Source organism: Motacilla alba, chromosome 1 (assembly GCF_015832195.1).
Source record: "Motacilla alba alba isolate MOTALB_02 chromosome 1, Motacilla_alba_V1.0_pri, whole genome shotgun sequence".
NCBI classification, from domain to species: domain Eukaryota; kingdom Metazoa; phylum Chordata; class Aves; order Passeriformes; family Motacillidae; genus Motacilla; species Motacilla alba.
In genome coordinates, this window is record NC_052016.1 from 30,070,147 (window position 1) to 30,087,419 (window position 17,273).

Here is a 17,273-nt window from a genome sequence, read left to right on the forward strand (position 1 = left end):
CACCGCACCTTTCTGGTCTGTCTCTCCTAAGGAGGGCATAGCCCTTCATGACAACACTGCAGTCATGCAAGCTATCCCACCATGTCTCTGTAATTGCAGTGAGATCAAAGCCCTTCTATTACCGTGGGTCTTCAGGGCAGTTAGGACTTGGTGAAGGGAAGGAGAGATCTTGACTCCATTTCAGAAGGCTGGTTTATTATATTATGATATATATTACATTAAAAAAGACCACACTATAACTATACTACAAAGAACAGAGAGAAAAGAATCATCAGAAGGCGAGACAGGAATAGAAAAGAATTAATAACAAAGTTCTGTGACTCCCCGAGAGTCCGAGAGCTGCTGCCTCCTCGATTGGCCACCAAGTAGAAACATCCCACATTGACCAATCGAGACAGCACCTGCTGCATTCCACAGCAGCAGATAACAAATTGTTTACACTTGAAGCTGAGGCCCTTCAGCTTCTCAGGAGAAGAAAATCCTAGCAAAGGGATTTTCATAAAATATCACAACCACACCCTTCCACTACACATGTGTCTAGCTCCTCCACTGTATTAGGAAACATGTACTTCAGCTTTAGAAAGAACAAAGGATGTATAAGCATGTGCCCTCCAAGATCCATGGGAAATAATCCTATTGCACTAAACTGGTGGTCCCACAAACTTCAGGTTCTAAAAACTCATTATTATGAATAGAAAATCAGAAATGCCATACACAGAAGAGCAATTCCACCTGGTTCACAGGACAGCTCAGTAAAATACAACTTTACCCCTATTCCAGCAATGCCCTGCACAAGCCATTACTCACAAAATTACTCAGCAGCCCCATGTAGTTGCATCAACAATATCAGGTTATTTGTAAGCAGTATGCAGAGATGTTTTACAGGCACAAGGACAGCACAGCCCCCTCTCCCAAAGCGGCACCAGGCAAGGTGTGGCACTTGAGTGCTGCATTCGTTGATGCCTCTCCCTGTCACTGCACCCTCACGCAATGGGCAGCCTAGATCCAGATGGGAGGGTTATGCACTCTTTCACAGCAGTCAGTGTGGATAAGCTTTCTTGTACAGACATTTATGAGCCAGCTGTGTGCCAGTGGCATTCTGGCCTGTTTCAGAAATGGCATGACCAGCAGGATTAGGGAAGTGATTCTTCCTCTGTGCTCAGCACTGGTGAGGCCACATCTCAAACACTGTGTCCAGTTCAGGGCTCCTCACTTCAGGAAGGCCATCGAGGTGCTGGAGCAGGTTCAAAGAACAATGAAGCTGGTGAAGGGTCTGGAGCACAAGTCTTATGAGGAGCAGCTGAGGGAGCTGGGGTTGTTCAGCCTGAGGAAAAGGAGACTCAGGGGTAACCTTATCACTCTCTACAGCTACCTGACAGGAGGTTGTAGCCCGGTGGGGATCACTCTCTCCCAGGCAACCAGCGACATGACGAGAGGACATAGCGTTAAGCTGTGCCAGGGGAGGTTTAGGGAATTAAAGGAAAAATTAGGAAGAATTTCGTCCCGGAAAGGGTGATTAGACATTGGATTGGACCGCCCAGGGAGGTGGTGGAGTCACTGTCCCTGGAGGTGTTTAAAGAAAGATTGGACGTGCCAGTCGGTGCCCTGTGGTCTAGCAGACAATGTGGCGATAGACGACAGACCAGACTAGATGATCTCAGAGGTGCTTTCCCTGATCCTTTCCGCGGGCAGACACACATTCATACCCGGCGCGGCCCCCGCTCCAGCCCCGCCCCGCCCCGCCCCGGCGGCACTGCGGCGCCGGTCCCGGTCATGGCGGCGGCAGCGCGCCTGTTCCGCGGGGCCGCGCGTGGCCTGCCCGCGCTCGCCTTTGCCCGCGCACTGGGCTCCGCGTCGCCGGGGCCGGCGAGCCGGGGGGCGCGGCGGGCCGCGCTGGCGGCCGCGGGGGCGGTGGGCGGGCTGGGGCTGGCGCTGGGGCTGTGGCGGCGGCAAGCCGCGTTGGCGGCGGCCCGGGAGGACGAGGAGGAGAAGGAGCTGCGGCAGCGGTTCATGGCGCCGCCGGTGAGCGGGCTGCGGGAGCTGCGGCGGCGGCGGCGGGAGCTGCGGAGCCGCATGGAGCTGCTCATCATGGATACGCAGGCGGAGGTGTGTCGCGCCCTGGCCGACCTGGACCCCGGCGCCTCCTTCGCCGTTGACAGCTGGGAAAGGAAGGAAGGTACGGGGGAGCCGCGGGGGAGACCGCGGATACCGGCACCGCAGGTTCGGTCACCCCTCGGTGACCCTGACCTGGAGCCTGGCGTTGGCAGGTGGAGGCGGCATCAGCTGCGTGCTGCAGGATGGTGAGGTCTTTGAGAAGGCGGGTGTGAACGTGTCCGTCGTGTCCGGGCTCCTGTCCGAAGAGGCAGCGCGGCAGATGCGGAGCAGGGGGAAGTCTCTGAAGGCCAAGGACGGTAAGGCGTGTATCGCGCAGTTGGGATAGGGAAGCTGGACGTGTTCACCTGAGTATTCCCGTTCGGGTACTCTGAAAGCAACCTGGCCTTTGAGCAGAAAATGAGCAAGGCCACAGTGATGAAAGTTCTAAGGTTTTCATTTGTATCATAGTGATTTTTAATCAGTAAGCCTGACAGGTGGACTTTCATGTCCCTAGAAAGCCAGGTATGGGAGTGCTTCTCTCTCAGTCTTGCTGCTATGAGGAATGTATTGTAGGCACAGGTGGCTTCTCAATAATGAGGCTGTAGCACAACAGTGAAACAGTGCAGGAATTGTGTACCAAAAAGGTGGAGGGAGAAAACCAACACCACCTGAAGGCTAAAGGGGACTCAGCAAACCTTTGTGGAGGACTGGGGGTGGTAGAAAGCCTTAGCAGTGCCTTATGTTTTAAGTGGTCTTCATCTAGTGTGTTTTCCAAAGTATTGTCACATTTTAGAACAAATATCAAAGAAATAGCTGAGTTAGGTGCACAGAGTTAGGTAGATGGAGTTAGGTGTATGGATGAGAAGTAACTTGCCCACTGATTAATAATTATAGTGACCCAACATGAGACAGTTTCCTGTTGTGGCTTGGAGCCTAAGGGAAAATAGTGATATTCCTTAAATGATAACAAATGAAATTTATTGAAAAACTCAAGGGCTTTTTCTGTGCATCTTTTTATCCAGGGAAGCTGCCTTTTTGTGCCATGGGTGTGAGCTCTGTTATCCATCCAAAGAATCCTCATGTTCCAACCATGCACTTCAACTACAGATACTTTGAAATTGAAGAAGCAGATGGTAAGGATTTTAGTCCAGTGAGGAATGTATGAAAAGTCTGACTCTGCCCCAAGGAAGTGTGAATGCATGGCTGGGGTAAGAGATCAAGAAACAGTGCGAGTTTGCTCCCAGCAAGAGTCAACAGCCCATCTTTTGAAACTGCTGTCCTATAGTCAGGGTCAGTGGTCCAAAATGGTTTTCATTACATTGAAGTTTGTTTCATCTTTTCCTGAAGTCATTGATCATTGTGCTACCTTGTAGTCAAATTTTTCACTATTGAAGTTTAGGGACACCACTGAAAAATGATGTTGTTTTGTATTGTAAAAGTAGTTGTTAGTTCTTGGTGAACCACTAGCAACAAGTTGCTGTTCAGAAGTTTAAAAGAAAAATGTTGCTGCTTGCCTCTGCTATAGGAACTAAACAGTGGTGGTTTGGTGGTGGAACTGACCTCACTCCAACTTACCTGAATGAAGAGGATGCAGTTCATTTTCACAAGACTCTGAAAGAAGCCTGCGACAAGCATGATCTAAAGCTGTATCCCAAGTACAAGAAATGGTACGTGGATGAAGGTGTGCTTGGGAGGAGCAGAAAGCAGCACTGGGTGTTGGTAGTTAAGTGTATGCTAGGAACTGTAGGTTCTGCTGCCTTTTGAAAAGTATCAGAAAGCCCTAATGAAAATCAGAAGTGTACTGGGACAAAGTGTTGTCTAAAGAAATATCTTATTTACAGAATCCTGAATTTTTCAAGTCAGAGGGCTGACAACTAGGATCATAAGTCTACAGCCCAAAGAAAAACCAAGCTGGCTCATCCAGGTTTTCTTGCACTAGGCAACTTAAAATTCCTTTTAGACTCTGGTGTTAAACTAGAACAAGACTTCTGCCCCATGGACTTGTACAAACTCTGTTTACAGTGAACTCATGGTAAATGTGCATGATTCAGTGTGAGCTCTTGGGCCATCACAGCAGTTTTGAAAATCCCACTTCTGTTTTTCTGCCTTAAGTCTGGCCTTCATAGCCAGGTAATTTCCAGGTATGTGAAGGACATTGTCCTTAATGTAGAAGCTTCATAATTTGATGAAGCTGTATTTTTTTCCCTGGTGACACATTAACTGGGTGGTTCAACAGTACATTTTCTAAGATGCAAACTTAGAATGTTCTTCTTGAGCTGAGAGATACAAGTGATGGGATCTTCCATTACTAAGTGGGAACTTGCTGTTCTGTGTCTGATAATCCTATCTGCCACCAGCTGTGTATGCAGGAAGGTGAGGGTACCCGTTTGTAAGATACTAGGTCTTGTCTGAGGACAGGAGATAAAGTGGGTGTTATAGTTTGGGTGGCAACCACTTAGAAGAGAGACATATCGTAGACCCTTGAGATTACAGTCTTGCTGTCTAAAGAGTTTTTGCATGGTAGTTTAGAGAATCTACCTTAATGGTCTGGTTGTTTGCTGCTTAAGTAGGTTAGCAATGCCAGCTGCAGGAGGTAGGAGACGTTTTCCCGCTTTGCTAAAGATAAACGTTATTACACTTACCACATTGTCTACCTGATCTAGATTTAAGATTTTTGTCAGGCTTATTCTGTTCTATGTTTCTGACTCAGTGTTTTTCCCTAACTCTTCCTGCTATCATAAAATGGAAAACACTAATTATCCCAGTGAATGAAAAAATAGTGTAGGTTATCTGTTACATCTCCATGTCTCTCTTGTTATGGTCATGCCATATATAATGTTTGAGAATGATTGTGGATATACAGAAAGCTGGTCCCGTATGGAAAACTAGTCCTAATGGAAGGCTGGGTTTTCTTGATGTTGATGGTTCCCGCTTCCTACTTCCCTTTGCTTTCTCCTCCGTGTGAAGACTTGCACGCCCAAGCAAGGAATTATAGTTAAGTCCTTCAAGTTACAGTAATTTCACAACTAAATACTCCCTCTAAATACAAAAGAGATTTATTGCTTTTAGGATAAGCTGCCCTTACTCATTTACAAACTTAAACATGAGTCATGAAAAGCCACTGCTATAATGACTCAGTCTTTAAAGTTTTTTAAAAAGCCTTTTTCCAAGGAAGGTGCCATGACAGTTGTTTTCTTATCTGGTCTTGGGGCCTTAGATTACTTGTGTTTTGATGAAGAAAATTCTTTTACTTGGATGGCAAAGAGAATAAATTCTCTTGCAAGTTGAGTTCATATGAAAGCTGTCCAAATAATTTGAGAGCTGCATATAATGCTGGGAATGGAATCTATCAAGAGCCCTTAAGTTTTGAAAGTTTTGAAATCAGATGTCCCTGTTCCGAGTAGGCAGAGGATATGGATTGGATCAACCCACATGGACGCATCTGCCATGGTGTTCAGCAACTTTGTGGTGATGTGTAGCTTTACAGAGACCATTTAATCAGAGAGAAGTGCTTTCCAGGTGATGCTGCACTGTCCTGCCTGTGGGCAGTCAGGGAAACAGTGGGGCACCCAGCCCTGCAGAAACTGGGCAGTATTTCACTGGTTCTGTCCTGCAGCATGCAGATCTTCAGAGTACTGTTCATGTCTTTGAATACTCTGGACCATATTAGTAATCATCTGATGCTGCTTCTAGGTGTGACGACTACTTCTATATCAAGCACCGTGGTGAGCGTAGAGGGATTGGAGGCATATTCTTTGATGATATGGACTCTCCCTCCAAGGAGGAAGTATTCCAATTTGTAAAGAGTTGTGCCAAAGCTGTCGTGCCTTGTTACATTCCCATTGTGAAAAAGCACTGCCATGACTCCTTCACACCAGAGGAAAAGCTATGGCAACAGCTTCGGAGAGGACGGTGAGTACTGGAGGAACTAAAGTATCCACAGGAGGTGGACTGGGCTGGCAAGAAAAAAATATGAGCTAGTTCTTCATGGTTACAGGTTGTGTGGGCCAGAAAAGCTCGCCAAGAATTTCAGCATTTTTGTGCATAGAACTAATTCTGAAATCCAATGCTAGATTGCTAAACAGGGTGCAAAGAAGGCATTTCCCATTCTCCCATGTTGCAACACAAGCAACCAAAACAAAGCCATTGTTTTCACACCATTGTTTTCCACCATTTCTTTCAATTCCTTCAAAAAGCAAGAGAAGCTTCTGCTGTGTAACAGGCCAAGGGGTGCTTCATGTCCTGAATCCTGCCCTCTCCTGCAGCCCAGAGGTACTGGATATAGGGCTGCCCTGTCACATGAGGAGCTAAGGGTGAGGGAATGGTGGCTTCCTATTAAGTAATGCAGGAAAACCCCAGAAAGTCAAGAAGTAACTGTACTTGAGTACTTTCAGCTCCTTACATACATATTTATTCCATCTGATCTTGGCATTGCAATTCCTGTAAAGGAATTGAGGATACCTGTAAAAGAATACAGAGGGTTGGATTTTTTTATTCTGGCACGGTCCACAGTTACTGTAAAAGACTTAGGAGGATGCTTGTTAATGTCACCAACTGTTAATGCTGCAAAAGCTTAAGTACATTGGTCAATACAGTTGTACTCTGTTCTCCATGTCCTGTGACTGTTTGAGTGTATGGAGAATTGAAACTGTGCTTTGTGCTTAACTAGAGTCTTTAGTTTCTGCCTGTTCTGCAGAGAAATGTGAGACTGGCATGGAAAGAGCGTAAGCATTCGAGTTCAGATCACTGGCTTGCAGTGATACTTTACTTAAGCAAGCATCCTTAATTTGGTGGGACTGTTCTTGGGAACATTGGGCTTTCAGGATCCAGTCTGTGGATGGGATTTAGCAAACCCGCTAAGTTTAAAAGGGGGAATAGCTTTTCTGAGTTGCAGCCAGGACCAGCTCTTGAGGCCTGTCTATTTCCTTGGGTCTCTTTGCAGGTTATGGGACTATGTAAAGGTTTCCATTTCTGCACATGGATAAGAGCTTTTCCCTTTCTGTATCTTTAAGTACAAACACCCTGTACTGGCTCTCGAGATAATCCCTGATGAATTGTCACAGCTGTATTCCTATGCTGGGAGCAGAAAATGGTCTATTTCATCACTTACAAATCCCAGCCAGCACTCTGAAGCTATCTGACTTCTGCTGTTTCTAGATCTTCCCAGGAACCAGGAAGGCCTTGCTACTTATGTGTCCTTCAGCATGGAGGACTGCACAGTAGAATTTTTTATCTGGTTATTTTCAGTACCTTTAAGGCCTCTCTTATTACATCCCCACAAACAAGAGAAGAACCAAGGTAAATGTAGTGTTGAGCTTGCCAGCAGGGCTGAGGCCTGGGTGGAGTACAGTACAGCACAGGAGCCTGCAGACTGCTCTCCTTAGAACAGTCTGCTCTAGTCTCTTAGCTGAGGTCACTTCTCCCTGTGCTCTGTGGAGTGGCAAGGTCACACCTGCACTCACATGCAGAGGATGCTAAAGAACAGTTGACTCCAACTCCGCAGAAAGATCCCAACTCAGCAGACTGGTTTTGTTTGACATCTGCCATCTGAAGAAAGCACAGCCAACTTCTGCTAATAAACTAGGTTTTTTTCTGTTGCATCTCTTCATTCCTGAAGGTATGTAGAGTTCAACTTGGTTTATGACAGAGGTACAAAGTTTGGCCTTCTGACACCAGGATCAAGAATCGAAAGCATTCTTATGTCTCTGCCACTGACTGCAAGGTAAGGGTGTGGTTATGTGGGGTTGCAGCAGGCACTGTTCTTAGTAAAATACTTCATAGGATTAAATCAAATGTCTCTCCTGTTCATTTTCTCCATAACAGTTTTTATTTTACAAGCTTCTGGGGGTTTTTCATTGTTTGTTTTCCAGGCTGACAGTTTGTTTTCCTGCTCTTTTTAGTCTTTTCTACAGTTGATGTTTCATACTTCTGCCACTTTTGCTAGGCTTAAGTTTTCTGTGCCCTTTCTAAACTGGAGATAAGGAACAGACAATGTAAGCTACATATCTGGATACAAGATGCAGGTGTGCTTCTCACTCATAGTGGCATAGCAGTATTTTAATTCATTATTCTTTCCACAATCCTAATATTCTTTTTGTTGGTTTTGACGGCTATTCAGCATTGAGGTGGCTTTTTTATAGAACTGTTACAATGCCAAGGTCTTTTCTGGGCAATAAAATTTAAGTCAATCTGTGCGCAACTTTTTTCTGTGTCCATCACATCAATCAACAGTAAATTTCACCTGCCATTTTATTGCTCAGTTCATTGGCTGAATACTGTTTTTAACTGTCCTTTTAGGTTTTAACCCATCTTGCTTACACTTGTCACACCAGCAAATTTGGTCATTTACTATTTATTCCCACTTTCAGGTTGCTTTTGGGTATCCTATCATGAATTCCATAAAGCTCACTAGTGAACCTCCCTCTGCTAGGAAAACTACCTGCTGCCTTGTAACCGTGAAGGCAGTGCTGTTCTCAGCACCATATATCTTCATCCCACTGACAACATGATGTGTCCCTGACCTGGTGGTGTAGCATGTTCTATGTTTTGACATAATTTCTGTGATTGTCTGGGTTTGCTCTTTTTCATTAATGTAACTAGCTCACTTCACAGCATGAATGGGTCATTCCTTGGGGGGCAAAATGGAAGGAGAATGTACCCATCTCTCTGTGACTGCTGACACTTTCTCTGTTGTGTTTCTTTCAACTGCTTTTTCAATGAAAAAAGGGATCTTTCACCACTTTTGTTCTTAAAACCAAGATTCAGCAAAGACTCTTAGAGCTTCCAGTCCAGATTCTGGAAAAAGGTTGTGTCACTGTCAGAATTCCATGGGTTCCTGGTTTTGTTCGTCTTCCTTGTGATACTAGTGTGTCACAAGAGACTGTTACAAGATTTTTGCAAATAAACCTGCATGCCTTGTGGGAAATGGGGTACTGCTCTTTCCTTTTTCCTTGTCCTTCCAGATTTTTCAAAAGTTGGTAAAAAGATGAAGCTAACATTTCTCCCGTCTACCCTGGTGGCATTATTTTTTTTTTTACTGAACTTGTGATTTGTAACCATATCTGTCATCTCGGCCAAGAGTATCAACTGTGTATGTAGCTTTACATCATTAGAAAAGGCAACTCCATTCCAAACACAGCCTGGTGCAGGAGAAGTGGCTGCCAGCTGGGCTGTCTTGAGTGAGTTTCCCTTCTCCTTGCAGGTGGGAGTACATGCACAACCCACCAGAGAGCTCGAAAGAAGCAGAAATTCTGGAGGTTCTGCGAAATCCCAAAGACTGGGTGCACTGACACGGATCATGAACAAGATTGACTGCTTCCACTGAGCCATTCTGAGAAAAGAGAAATGCCTGCAAACCAGCCTATTCAAACTGCTGTTGCATGGTGTTTCAGTGTGTCTATTTATACTCTTACCTCGTGCCTTAATTATGCTGTAGACTTGTTAGAACTTGCAAGTGTGTGAACTCATTCTTTTAGATTGATGGGCTGTTGTCATCCCCTGTTGCTGTTGCCTTGTGAAGGACTCTGTGAAGGACTGGTGAACGCCTCACAGGGCTGCTCCCCATGCTTTAGATGAGTGCAAAATGGCAAACTACTGTGGTGTCTTCAGGGAAATCAAAGCACTATCTGTGCCTAAATAGCACTGCTTACCCTTATAAAATGTTGGTATGCTTAAAAACATATTTTTAAAAAATAAAGGGAATATTTGGTATTATATTAAACCTTAAATTGTGCTTCCAGGAAGCTGTGGAAAAGATAGTACTTCATCACATGTATTTTGATGATGTCTTGTTGATTGTAGAGGGGGAGAAATGGTTTAAGATGTGCTGCAGCAGCATAACTTGGCTGACGTGGGTTGAGGTCTCTGTTACCTGATGAGAATGGAAGGATGGCTGTCCGTTTGAGAAAATCAGCTCTGAGCATCTGTGCTGCGATCACACAGCAGAACGATGCTGCTCCAGCCAGCTCCATTGCCAGGGAGGTCGAGGTGGATTAGGACACTGCTGGGCGTTGCCCTAAGGCATCCACCTTTGCCTTCAAGCTCCTCCCAGCTTTGGACTGATTATCTTGTCTCCCAGCTCGAAGTTCGTTGAGGAGCCGGTAGGGAAAAAAAGCAAGTGGGGAGCAGGTTTTCTTTCCCCCACCCCCCCCATTCGAAAAAAAAAAAAATACTTCTTACTTTCTCCCCGTCGGGGAATCGAACCCCGGTCTCCCGCGTGACAGGCGGGGATACTAACCACTATACTAACGAGGATTTGTACACGTGGAGGCCGTCTCCCCGCCGTCAGGTAGTACCGGGTTACCTGCGCGGGCTCCTGGCATACAGGTGATGCCTGGCCTGGCCCCCGAGACGGGGCAGGGTGGGGAGAGGTGGCAGCCCGGCTCGCACGCACTGTCCCCCCATGACCGCCCAAGTCCAGCTTCCTCTAGGGGGTACCGCGTTCCTTTCCGTGTTACCCCTCCGCCCCTGAAACAAAATTAAGTGATCCTCTGCTAAGTCGGCGATTTCCTCATGTCCAAAGAGAAAAAAAAAAAAAAAGGAAAGTGGCCCGTACGGGGATCGAACCCGCGACCTTGGCGTTATTAGCACCACGCTCTAACCAACTGAGCTAACCGGCCAACTTGTCTCACGCCGTCTCAGAACCAGAACCCGAAGCGCTGCCCTGGACGTGCTGTGCGTGCAGCCGCAGCCAAGCGCTGCTCTGCAGCTATCGCTCTTTCTAGACACCGCCTCGGCTAGTTGTGTCATGGAGCCGCGGTAGAGCAGCAAGGGCACTAACCGGGGTGACAAGCATTCCTAAAATATCGAGACTTTCACACCTGTCGCTTTTCTCTGCCTGCTCCCTCCTCCGGTGCGCAGGGGCAATTACCGGCGGCACGGAGCGGCTCGGCGAGTCTGCGCCCCGCACACGGACGCGCACTTCCCAGCGGAGCAGCACCACCACCGCAACGAACCGCCACACTTTGTAGGAACCATTCCCGACCCTTCCCTCTCTCCCTCCTTTTGGCCACGCCTGATGGGGATGCAAAGGAAAGAGTGATAGGTCCATTCCCCCGGTGATGAGTCATTTGGATCACTTGTGAAATCAAGGCATTGATTAGAAAAATGCAGAAAATATTTCAGAATTAAATAGCTCTGAGTCAGTGAAAAAGTTGTAGAGGAAGAGAACATCATCAAATTCCCAGCCCTTCCCTTCACAAACTGTCAGTATGAGTGCTAAGTTGAGTTCTTCTCCTTTGTTGTTTCATTTGCTGCTGACACGACCTATCATTAAATACATCAATAAAAAACATACTAGGAAGCCAACTATAAGGTAATATGTGCGTAGAGAAGCATATATAAAGGTATCATGACAATACAAGAGCTTCCTCAAATCCTGGGCAACAATTAACAGAGATGTTCCCCCACACTGCAGAAAAAGACCCCAAAGCAGCCACGAAAGCAATGACCAATACATCGTGTGAGGAGATGGTCACAGGTCATGTGTAAGAAAACATGGAGTGAGGAAGGAAAAGGATAGGAGACATCAGACTGAAAAAAGGGCAGAAAACTACAGATATGCATGAAGAAGAAAGAAGCAGAAAGCCCCACAATAAGGGGGCTTTTTAGAATAAAGACTTCTAAATTGAAAAGGAATCATTTACCAGTGACATGCTGGGCCTTAAAAAATAAGTGGGCAGTCTACACAAGAAAAAAATATTTGATTAGCTGTAGAACTGGAAGAATCTGCAAAAAGTCATATACCTAAAAAAGCAACCCTGATGTGGTCTAAATTCAACAGGTGCTGGTTTTCTTTCCTTGAGCACCAGGATTCAATCATTAATACTATGGGACTCCAAGACTGTGGTTTTCCTCCCAGAAACCACAGTCCTCAGAAGTTGATAAAAAAATTTTAGGAAACAGGACTGAAGCAGTAGAATCACTCCAGAGGCAAGATGAAGAGTGCCTGTTGTAAGCAGAATAGGGATTTTAAACTCTGTCTCATGCTTTCTCAAAAACACACTTCTAATGGATTTTGTTAGAATTTCAAGCTCAAGAAGCATCATGACAAAGACAACAGTCAGAGAAGAGAGAAGCTGTATGGTCACTTTGTGTTTCTACTGTTGTGAGTAGACCTCATCTCACTGTAAAGTAATTTCAGAGCCACTGGGACAAGACTTTTTCCACAGCAGATTGCTCAGTAAAGAAAGAACAACCATGAACTTGTGTGCCAGGAGCCAGTATATACAATGCAACTGCAATGCAATGTGGTGTCTTTCTGCAATAGAAGCGATTGCAGCCCTAACTCATATTATTACCAGCCTTGATCCTTTTCTATTAGGTTATCCCTAATTTATTAACCACTCATTCCTTTAAAATACCATTTTCTAAGAAAATTATGATATAACTATTTCATTATTTTAAAATGCAAGAAGCACAGTTTGTTTTGCACCTATATAGCTATTGTGTCATTAGAGTACAAAATACATTTCCAAATACATTTCCCAGTCTTTCAGGATAAAAAGAATGCCTAGGGAGAGGTTTACATTATTTTTTCTTCCAAAAGTAAGAAATAAGTAATTGTCTTGTCAACTGTTGCATCAGTGAAACTGCTGCAGGTGAAAGATGGTGAATCTTTGATGACAGATGTTTATCTAAATGCAATACTTAGAACTACATGTTTGAAACACCTGTTTCCTTTTCCCTTCTTCCCCAAGGAATCAGATTTAATAAGTTTAATACTTTCAACATCTTTCCTTTCAAAGGAAAAACAACTACTCCAAGAAAACCACATAAGAAGAACTAGTCCAGGAATGAGGAAGTAAAGGATGACATTTACTTTCCCCGTCTTAATTGTGGTACATTGCAGGTAAGTGACTATGTTCATAAAACTAATTTTTGAACTTCAGTTTAGCCAAGAACTCTTCTACCGTATAATGATTTTCATTAGCTAATTTATTGTTTTTAATAAATCATAAGCAGTGTGTACTACTCATAAACATTGTGATTTTCCATGTTAACCAGCAAGCAGCTGGTTTTTTACAGATTGTTATCGTTAGAATAGATTAGGAAAATCACTGAAACTTTTTAAGTTTTGCTAAACTAACTCTGATGAGCTTCAGTGAACAAAGCCTGGGGGAGAGAGGTATTACTTACACCTGGAATGCAGAATTTATAGCCTTCTAGGACACGTTGCAGGAACTAGAAGTTAAAGAAGAAACTAAGAAAGACAATCCCACATTTGTGCTGGAAATGCCTTATCAGGGAAAAAGATAGTAAAAAGACTGAAAATGTGCATAATGAGAATTCAATAACTAACAGGACATAGAATTGTTGAATTGTTTAATGAAAACAATGATATAGATTATAACCAGTGGACATTAATTTCTTCGTTTGAGAAAAATGTATAAATAAGTGAAAAGTCTTGAAAGTGGCCCTGCATCTAGGCAGAGCTATATCCATGCACGCCGGTGCTGTGAATAAAGCAATGCCTACTTTCTAATGCTAAAACATAGTGTTTGATTTATCCCGACGCTTTCAGCGACAAGTGGAGCAAAAAGACGCATGTACATGGCAGAAACTGATTACAAATGTGCCTTTAAAACGCCAGCTTCTGATGACAGCTTTCTGCGGGTTCCTGATACCCCCCCAGACTGTGTACGCACAGGAAATGGTATTTTAAAATTGTTATTTCCCCCCCCCCTCCTTTTGTTACTAAAACCAATTACACAGTGTCAACTTTGCCGCCTTTTTAGCAAGAAAAACCCAACTACCACTGAGAGACTATCTGAGAGGTCTGAATGTAAATCACCCAGCAAACCACGCCTCTCACGATGGCAGACAACAGGCTGATGGATTTTGGGGGCCACGGAGTGGGTTTCCCTGTCAGCCATACCCTTCAAATCCGCTCCGTGAGGCGGGACTCACCGTAAACCTCGTGTTCAAGCTCAGAGCAAGGCAAACGCAGGAGGTCGCGGGCCGCAGTTAGTTACGAAAGCCTCGGTGGGGTCTCCCTCCGTGCCCGCTCGGGCGCGGCACCGCCGACAGCTCCCTGATGGCCCCCGGGCTGCCACCATTTCCCCTCAGGCGCTTCCCGCCTTGGGAGCCGACAGCGAATCGTCCTCCTCCCACACGCTCCTCGCTAGTGTAATGGTGAGCATCCCCGCCCGGCGCGCGGGAGACGGGGGTTCGATGCCTCGGTGGAGAGGCGGTTTTGCCGTTTTGCCGCGCAATCTCCGCTGTACTTTCCGCCGGTGAGTTTTTCCTTTATCACCGGGAACATGGCTGGAGGAGTGCGGTAAATAAGCTTCTACGTCCGCAGTGATGGCGCCGGGCGTTGGGCGGCCGTGATCGTATAGTGGTCAGTACTCTGCGTTGTGGCCGCAGTAACCTCGGTTCGAATCCGAGTCACGGCAGCGATACGGTTGGTTTTTTTTTTTCTTCTCTCCCCTCCGCTCCCGCCGTCGTTGTCTGAGAGCGCCTTAGCCGAGACAGGGAGAGGTGACTTCGGTCCTCCCGGCTGCGGAGTGCGTACGCCCGGGACCCGTCCCTGGACGAGAGTGGTTTGATACGAGAACGCTAAAATGGCAAGAAAAAAGAAAAGGTTAAAAAGAAAAATCTCAAAAAAAACCCCACCCAACCAAGAAACCTGCTGGCCCGTACGGGGATCCAAATCCGCGACCTTGGTGTTTTTAGCACCGCGGTCCAACCAACTGAGCCAACCGGCTCGCCGTGCGCGTGCCCCACGTGCTTGATTGACAGCTGTCTGGGCCAGCCCCCGCTCGCGGGGCCGGGGCGGCCGCTCCGGGACCCGCGCTCAAATCCTGGCGCCTCTCGGCGGGGGCGGCGCCGAAAAGGCAAAAAACCAAAACGGGAATGCGTAGCGGGCTTGTATTGGGTAGTCGTGGCCGAGTGGTTAAGGCGATGGACTAGAAATCCATTGGGGTCTCCCCGCGCAGGTTCGAATCCTGCCGACTACGCGCTGTTTATTTTCTTCCTTTTGAATGTTCTTGTCTCTCCGCTGTCCCGAACACACTCGCTGGTTGCCTCTCTTTTTTTTTTTTTTTTTGGACACGATAAAAATTTTCACCAGTAAGAAATAAAGAAAACGAGGGAATTCGGAGCCACTCCACGAGAGCTCTAGCTCGGAGCGGGAGCCCTCCAGCAGGGAGCCAGGATGTCCCCGGGAGTGCCCCCGCTCTTTTGGGCAGGGGGAGGCGAGGCTGCCAGTGGCCCGCCTGGCGCTGTGGCTTCGCTGGTAAAAGCGCCTGTCTAGTAGGGAGGACATCTTGGGTTCGAGTTCCAGCGACGCCTGGGTTATTTCCAGCGTTCTCCGCAGATTTGTTTTGGGGGAGCCGCCTCTTCCCCCTGGCCGGGTTTCTTCCTGCCCATCCATCCCATGCCTGCAGCAGCCCAGCGCGGCTCGAGTTGCTCGTGTCTGCCCTCTAGCGGGATAAGTTGGGCAGGGCGCCGATCGTTTTCATCACTTCCACCGCAGAGACGGAGGGTTCCCCCTGCACCCAGGTGCCGCCCCCTCAAAGGCGTCCTCTAGCGCTGACGGGAGTCTCTGCCTGGGTCGTTTCCTACACGAAATCGGGCTGTGCCCCCCTGCGGGGACCGCCCGTGAGAGGTCAGCCCTGGGCAACGCCTTTCCTTCCAGCCCCTTGCTTCTTCATGTCCGGCTGGACACTGCCCTCATTCAGCATCATCACCGGCAAAGCAAATAGGAACCCCAGCGGCGGCAGCTTTTACCCGGCTCTGCAGGCAATCACGGCAGCGTTTGGGCGCCTCCAAAAGGGCGGAGTTCTCTCGGCCGAAGGAGTGCGGGGAGGAGCCGCACCAGCAGCTCCGAACACGGGGGGAGAAGCCAAAAGAGACAGTGGCCCGTACGGGGATCGAACCCGCGACCTTGGCGTTATTAGCACCACGCTCTAACCAACTGAGCTAACCGGCCCGCTCTCCCATAGGCGTGCTACATTAAGGACTGCACTCCAGGATGCTGACCACGACGCGTTCGACCGCGGCGGCGCCGATCCCGACCGAGCCACTCCTTGTCGGCATCGCCTGCAGCGAACGGAGACGCAAATGCGTGGGCACCACGCGTGTCCCTGGCGCCCTAGCATCCTCCACTCGCCCACCCGCGGCTGCGCAGAGAAGGCGCCCCCCGTCCGCACCCACCGGCGTTTGGCGCGACCACGCATCAAAACAGCACCTCACGGGGAGCAAGCAGAAAAGTAACATGTCAGGAGTGGGATTCGAACCCACGCCTCCAGGGGAGACTGCGACCTGAACGCAGCGCCTTAGACCGCTCGGCCATCCTGACTGCTTGTAATGTGGGTCGGCCGGCCCAATTCCCTTCCGGCGCACCCCAGACCTCCCCTGAGTATATATGGAATAAGTGTGCATCGTTTATGGCACCTGAATAGATGGGGCAGCGGCAGAGCGATGCCAGGGTAGCACAGCACCCCAGCTGCCCCTTGCAGCCTCCAGGCATTGTATAAGCACCCCCGACAAGCCATCCTGAAACACCACTCAGCAGCAAGAACCACTGTTCTGTCACCCCCTCAGTGACCACAGGTGAAAGGTACTCTCAGCCCTCCACAAGAGACCAAGGATTTTTGGGTTATAAAGACCTGCTTACAGTAGAGCAGTCCAGAGATCTGGACTAACATTAGAGATACAGTTTTGCTCAGATCTGTACATAACTGTGCTAACCGAAGTCACTTATTTATTAGTACTTTAAAATAATTTGACTTTGAATACCAAAACCACACATTCACATCACTTTGCAGCAGAAATTTGTCAGTTCATGAGATGGCAGCTAAAGGTAAGTGCTAGACCTTAAACTTCAGAATGTCCTCAAAACTAATAGTCACAAAAAAATCCCCATGACAATTAGAAACTCAGATTCTGATTCATAGAAACATAAAAGGAATCTAAGTCCCTGCTTCAGTAAATATTTTGAGCAGGGTAGAAAAAGTCCTCCTCAAGAACAAAGGAGAAAGTGACGTATTTGTGGTGGTGGAACAGCAGGCCAGAGGCCTTACACACTGAACCCTGACTTGAGCCAATAGAAGCCGTGAGAAAGCTCTTTGTGAGAACAGAGTCCTGCAGCAGTGGAAAACAACCTGCTTTCCCACTTTTTTCCTGAGAAAAAACTCTAGGACTGTGAAAAACACTAGCCACCTCTATGAACTGTT

General features: G+C 47.2%; 1 protein-coding gene and 6 non-coding genes across 7 annotated transcripts; 3 read left to right on the forward strand and 4 right to left on the reverse strand.

The window, feature by feature from the left end:
• The first annotated feature begins 1,718 nt into the window (after nt 1-1,718).
• Nucleotides 1,719-9,836, forward strand: CPOX (coproporphyrinogen oxidase). Its single transcript, XM_038151388.1, has 7 exons — nt 1,719-2,176; nt 2,268-2,411; nt 3,117-3,227; nt 3,620-3,761; nt 5,788-6,006; nt 7,712-7,816; nt 9,296-9,836. The coding sequence occupies exons 1-7, from the start codon at nt 1,774-1,776 to the stop codon at nt 9,381-9,383; spliced, it is 1,212 nt and encodes a 403-aa protein (XP_038007316.1). The 5' UTR covers nt 1,719-1,773; the 3' UTR covers nt 9,384-9,836.
• A 439-nt stretch (nt 9,837-10,275) lies between these two features.
• TRNAD-GUC lies at nt 10,276-10,347 on the reverse strand. Its single transcript has one exon. It is a non-coding gene; the product is annotated as a tRNA-Asp (tRNA).
• Nucleotides 10,348-10,638: 291 nt separating this feature from the next.
• TRNAI-AAU lies at nt 10,639-10,712 on the reverse strand. Its single transcript has one exon. It is a non-coding gene; the product is annotated as a tRNA-Ile (tRNA).
• Nucleotides 10,713-14,417: 3,705 nt separating this feature from the next.
• Nucleotides 14,418-14,489, forward strand: TRNAH-GUG. The gene has a single exon. It is a non-coding gene; the product is annotated as a tRNA-His (tRNA).
• Nucleotides 14,490-14,971: 482 nt separating this feature from the next.
• TRNAS-AGA lies at nt 14,972-15,053 on the forward strand. Its single transcript has one exon. It is a non-coding gene; the product is annotated as a tRNA-Ser (tRNA).
• Nucleotides 15,054-15,953: 900 nt separating this feature from the next.
• Nucleotides 15,954-16,027, reverse strand: TRNAI-AAU. Its single transcript has one exon. It is a non-coding gene; the product is annotated as a tRNA-Ile (tRNA).
• Nucleotides 16,028-16,313: 286 nt separating this feature from the next.
• TRNAL-CAG lies at nt 16,314-16,396 on the reverse strand. The gene has a single exon. It is a non-coding gene; the product is annotated as a tRNA-Leu (tRNA).
• Between the last annotated feature and the right edge of the window lie 877 nt (nt 16,397-17,273).

What these genes read in the sequence shown, in the direction of transcription:
- CPOX (XM_038151388.1), top strand. Translation starts at nt 1,774, where the DNA reads ATGGCGGCGGCAGCGCGCCTGTTCCGCGGGGCCGCGCGTGGCCTGCCC. An exon ending in CAGCTGGGAAAGGAAGGAAG is followed by an intron (nt 2,177 to 2,267) that starts GTACGGGGGAGC and finishes TGGCGTTGGCAG; the next exon opens with GTGGAGGCGGCATCAGCTGC. An exon ending in TGAAATTGAAGAAGCAGATG is followed by an intron (nt 3,228 to 3,619) that starts GTAAGGATTTTA and finishes CCTCTGCTATAG; the next exon opens with GAACTAAACAGTGGTGGTTT.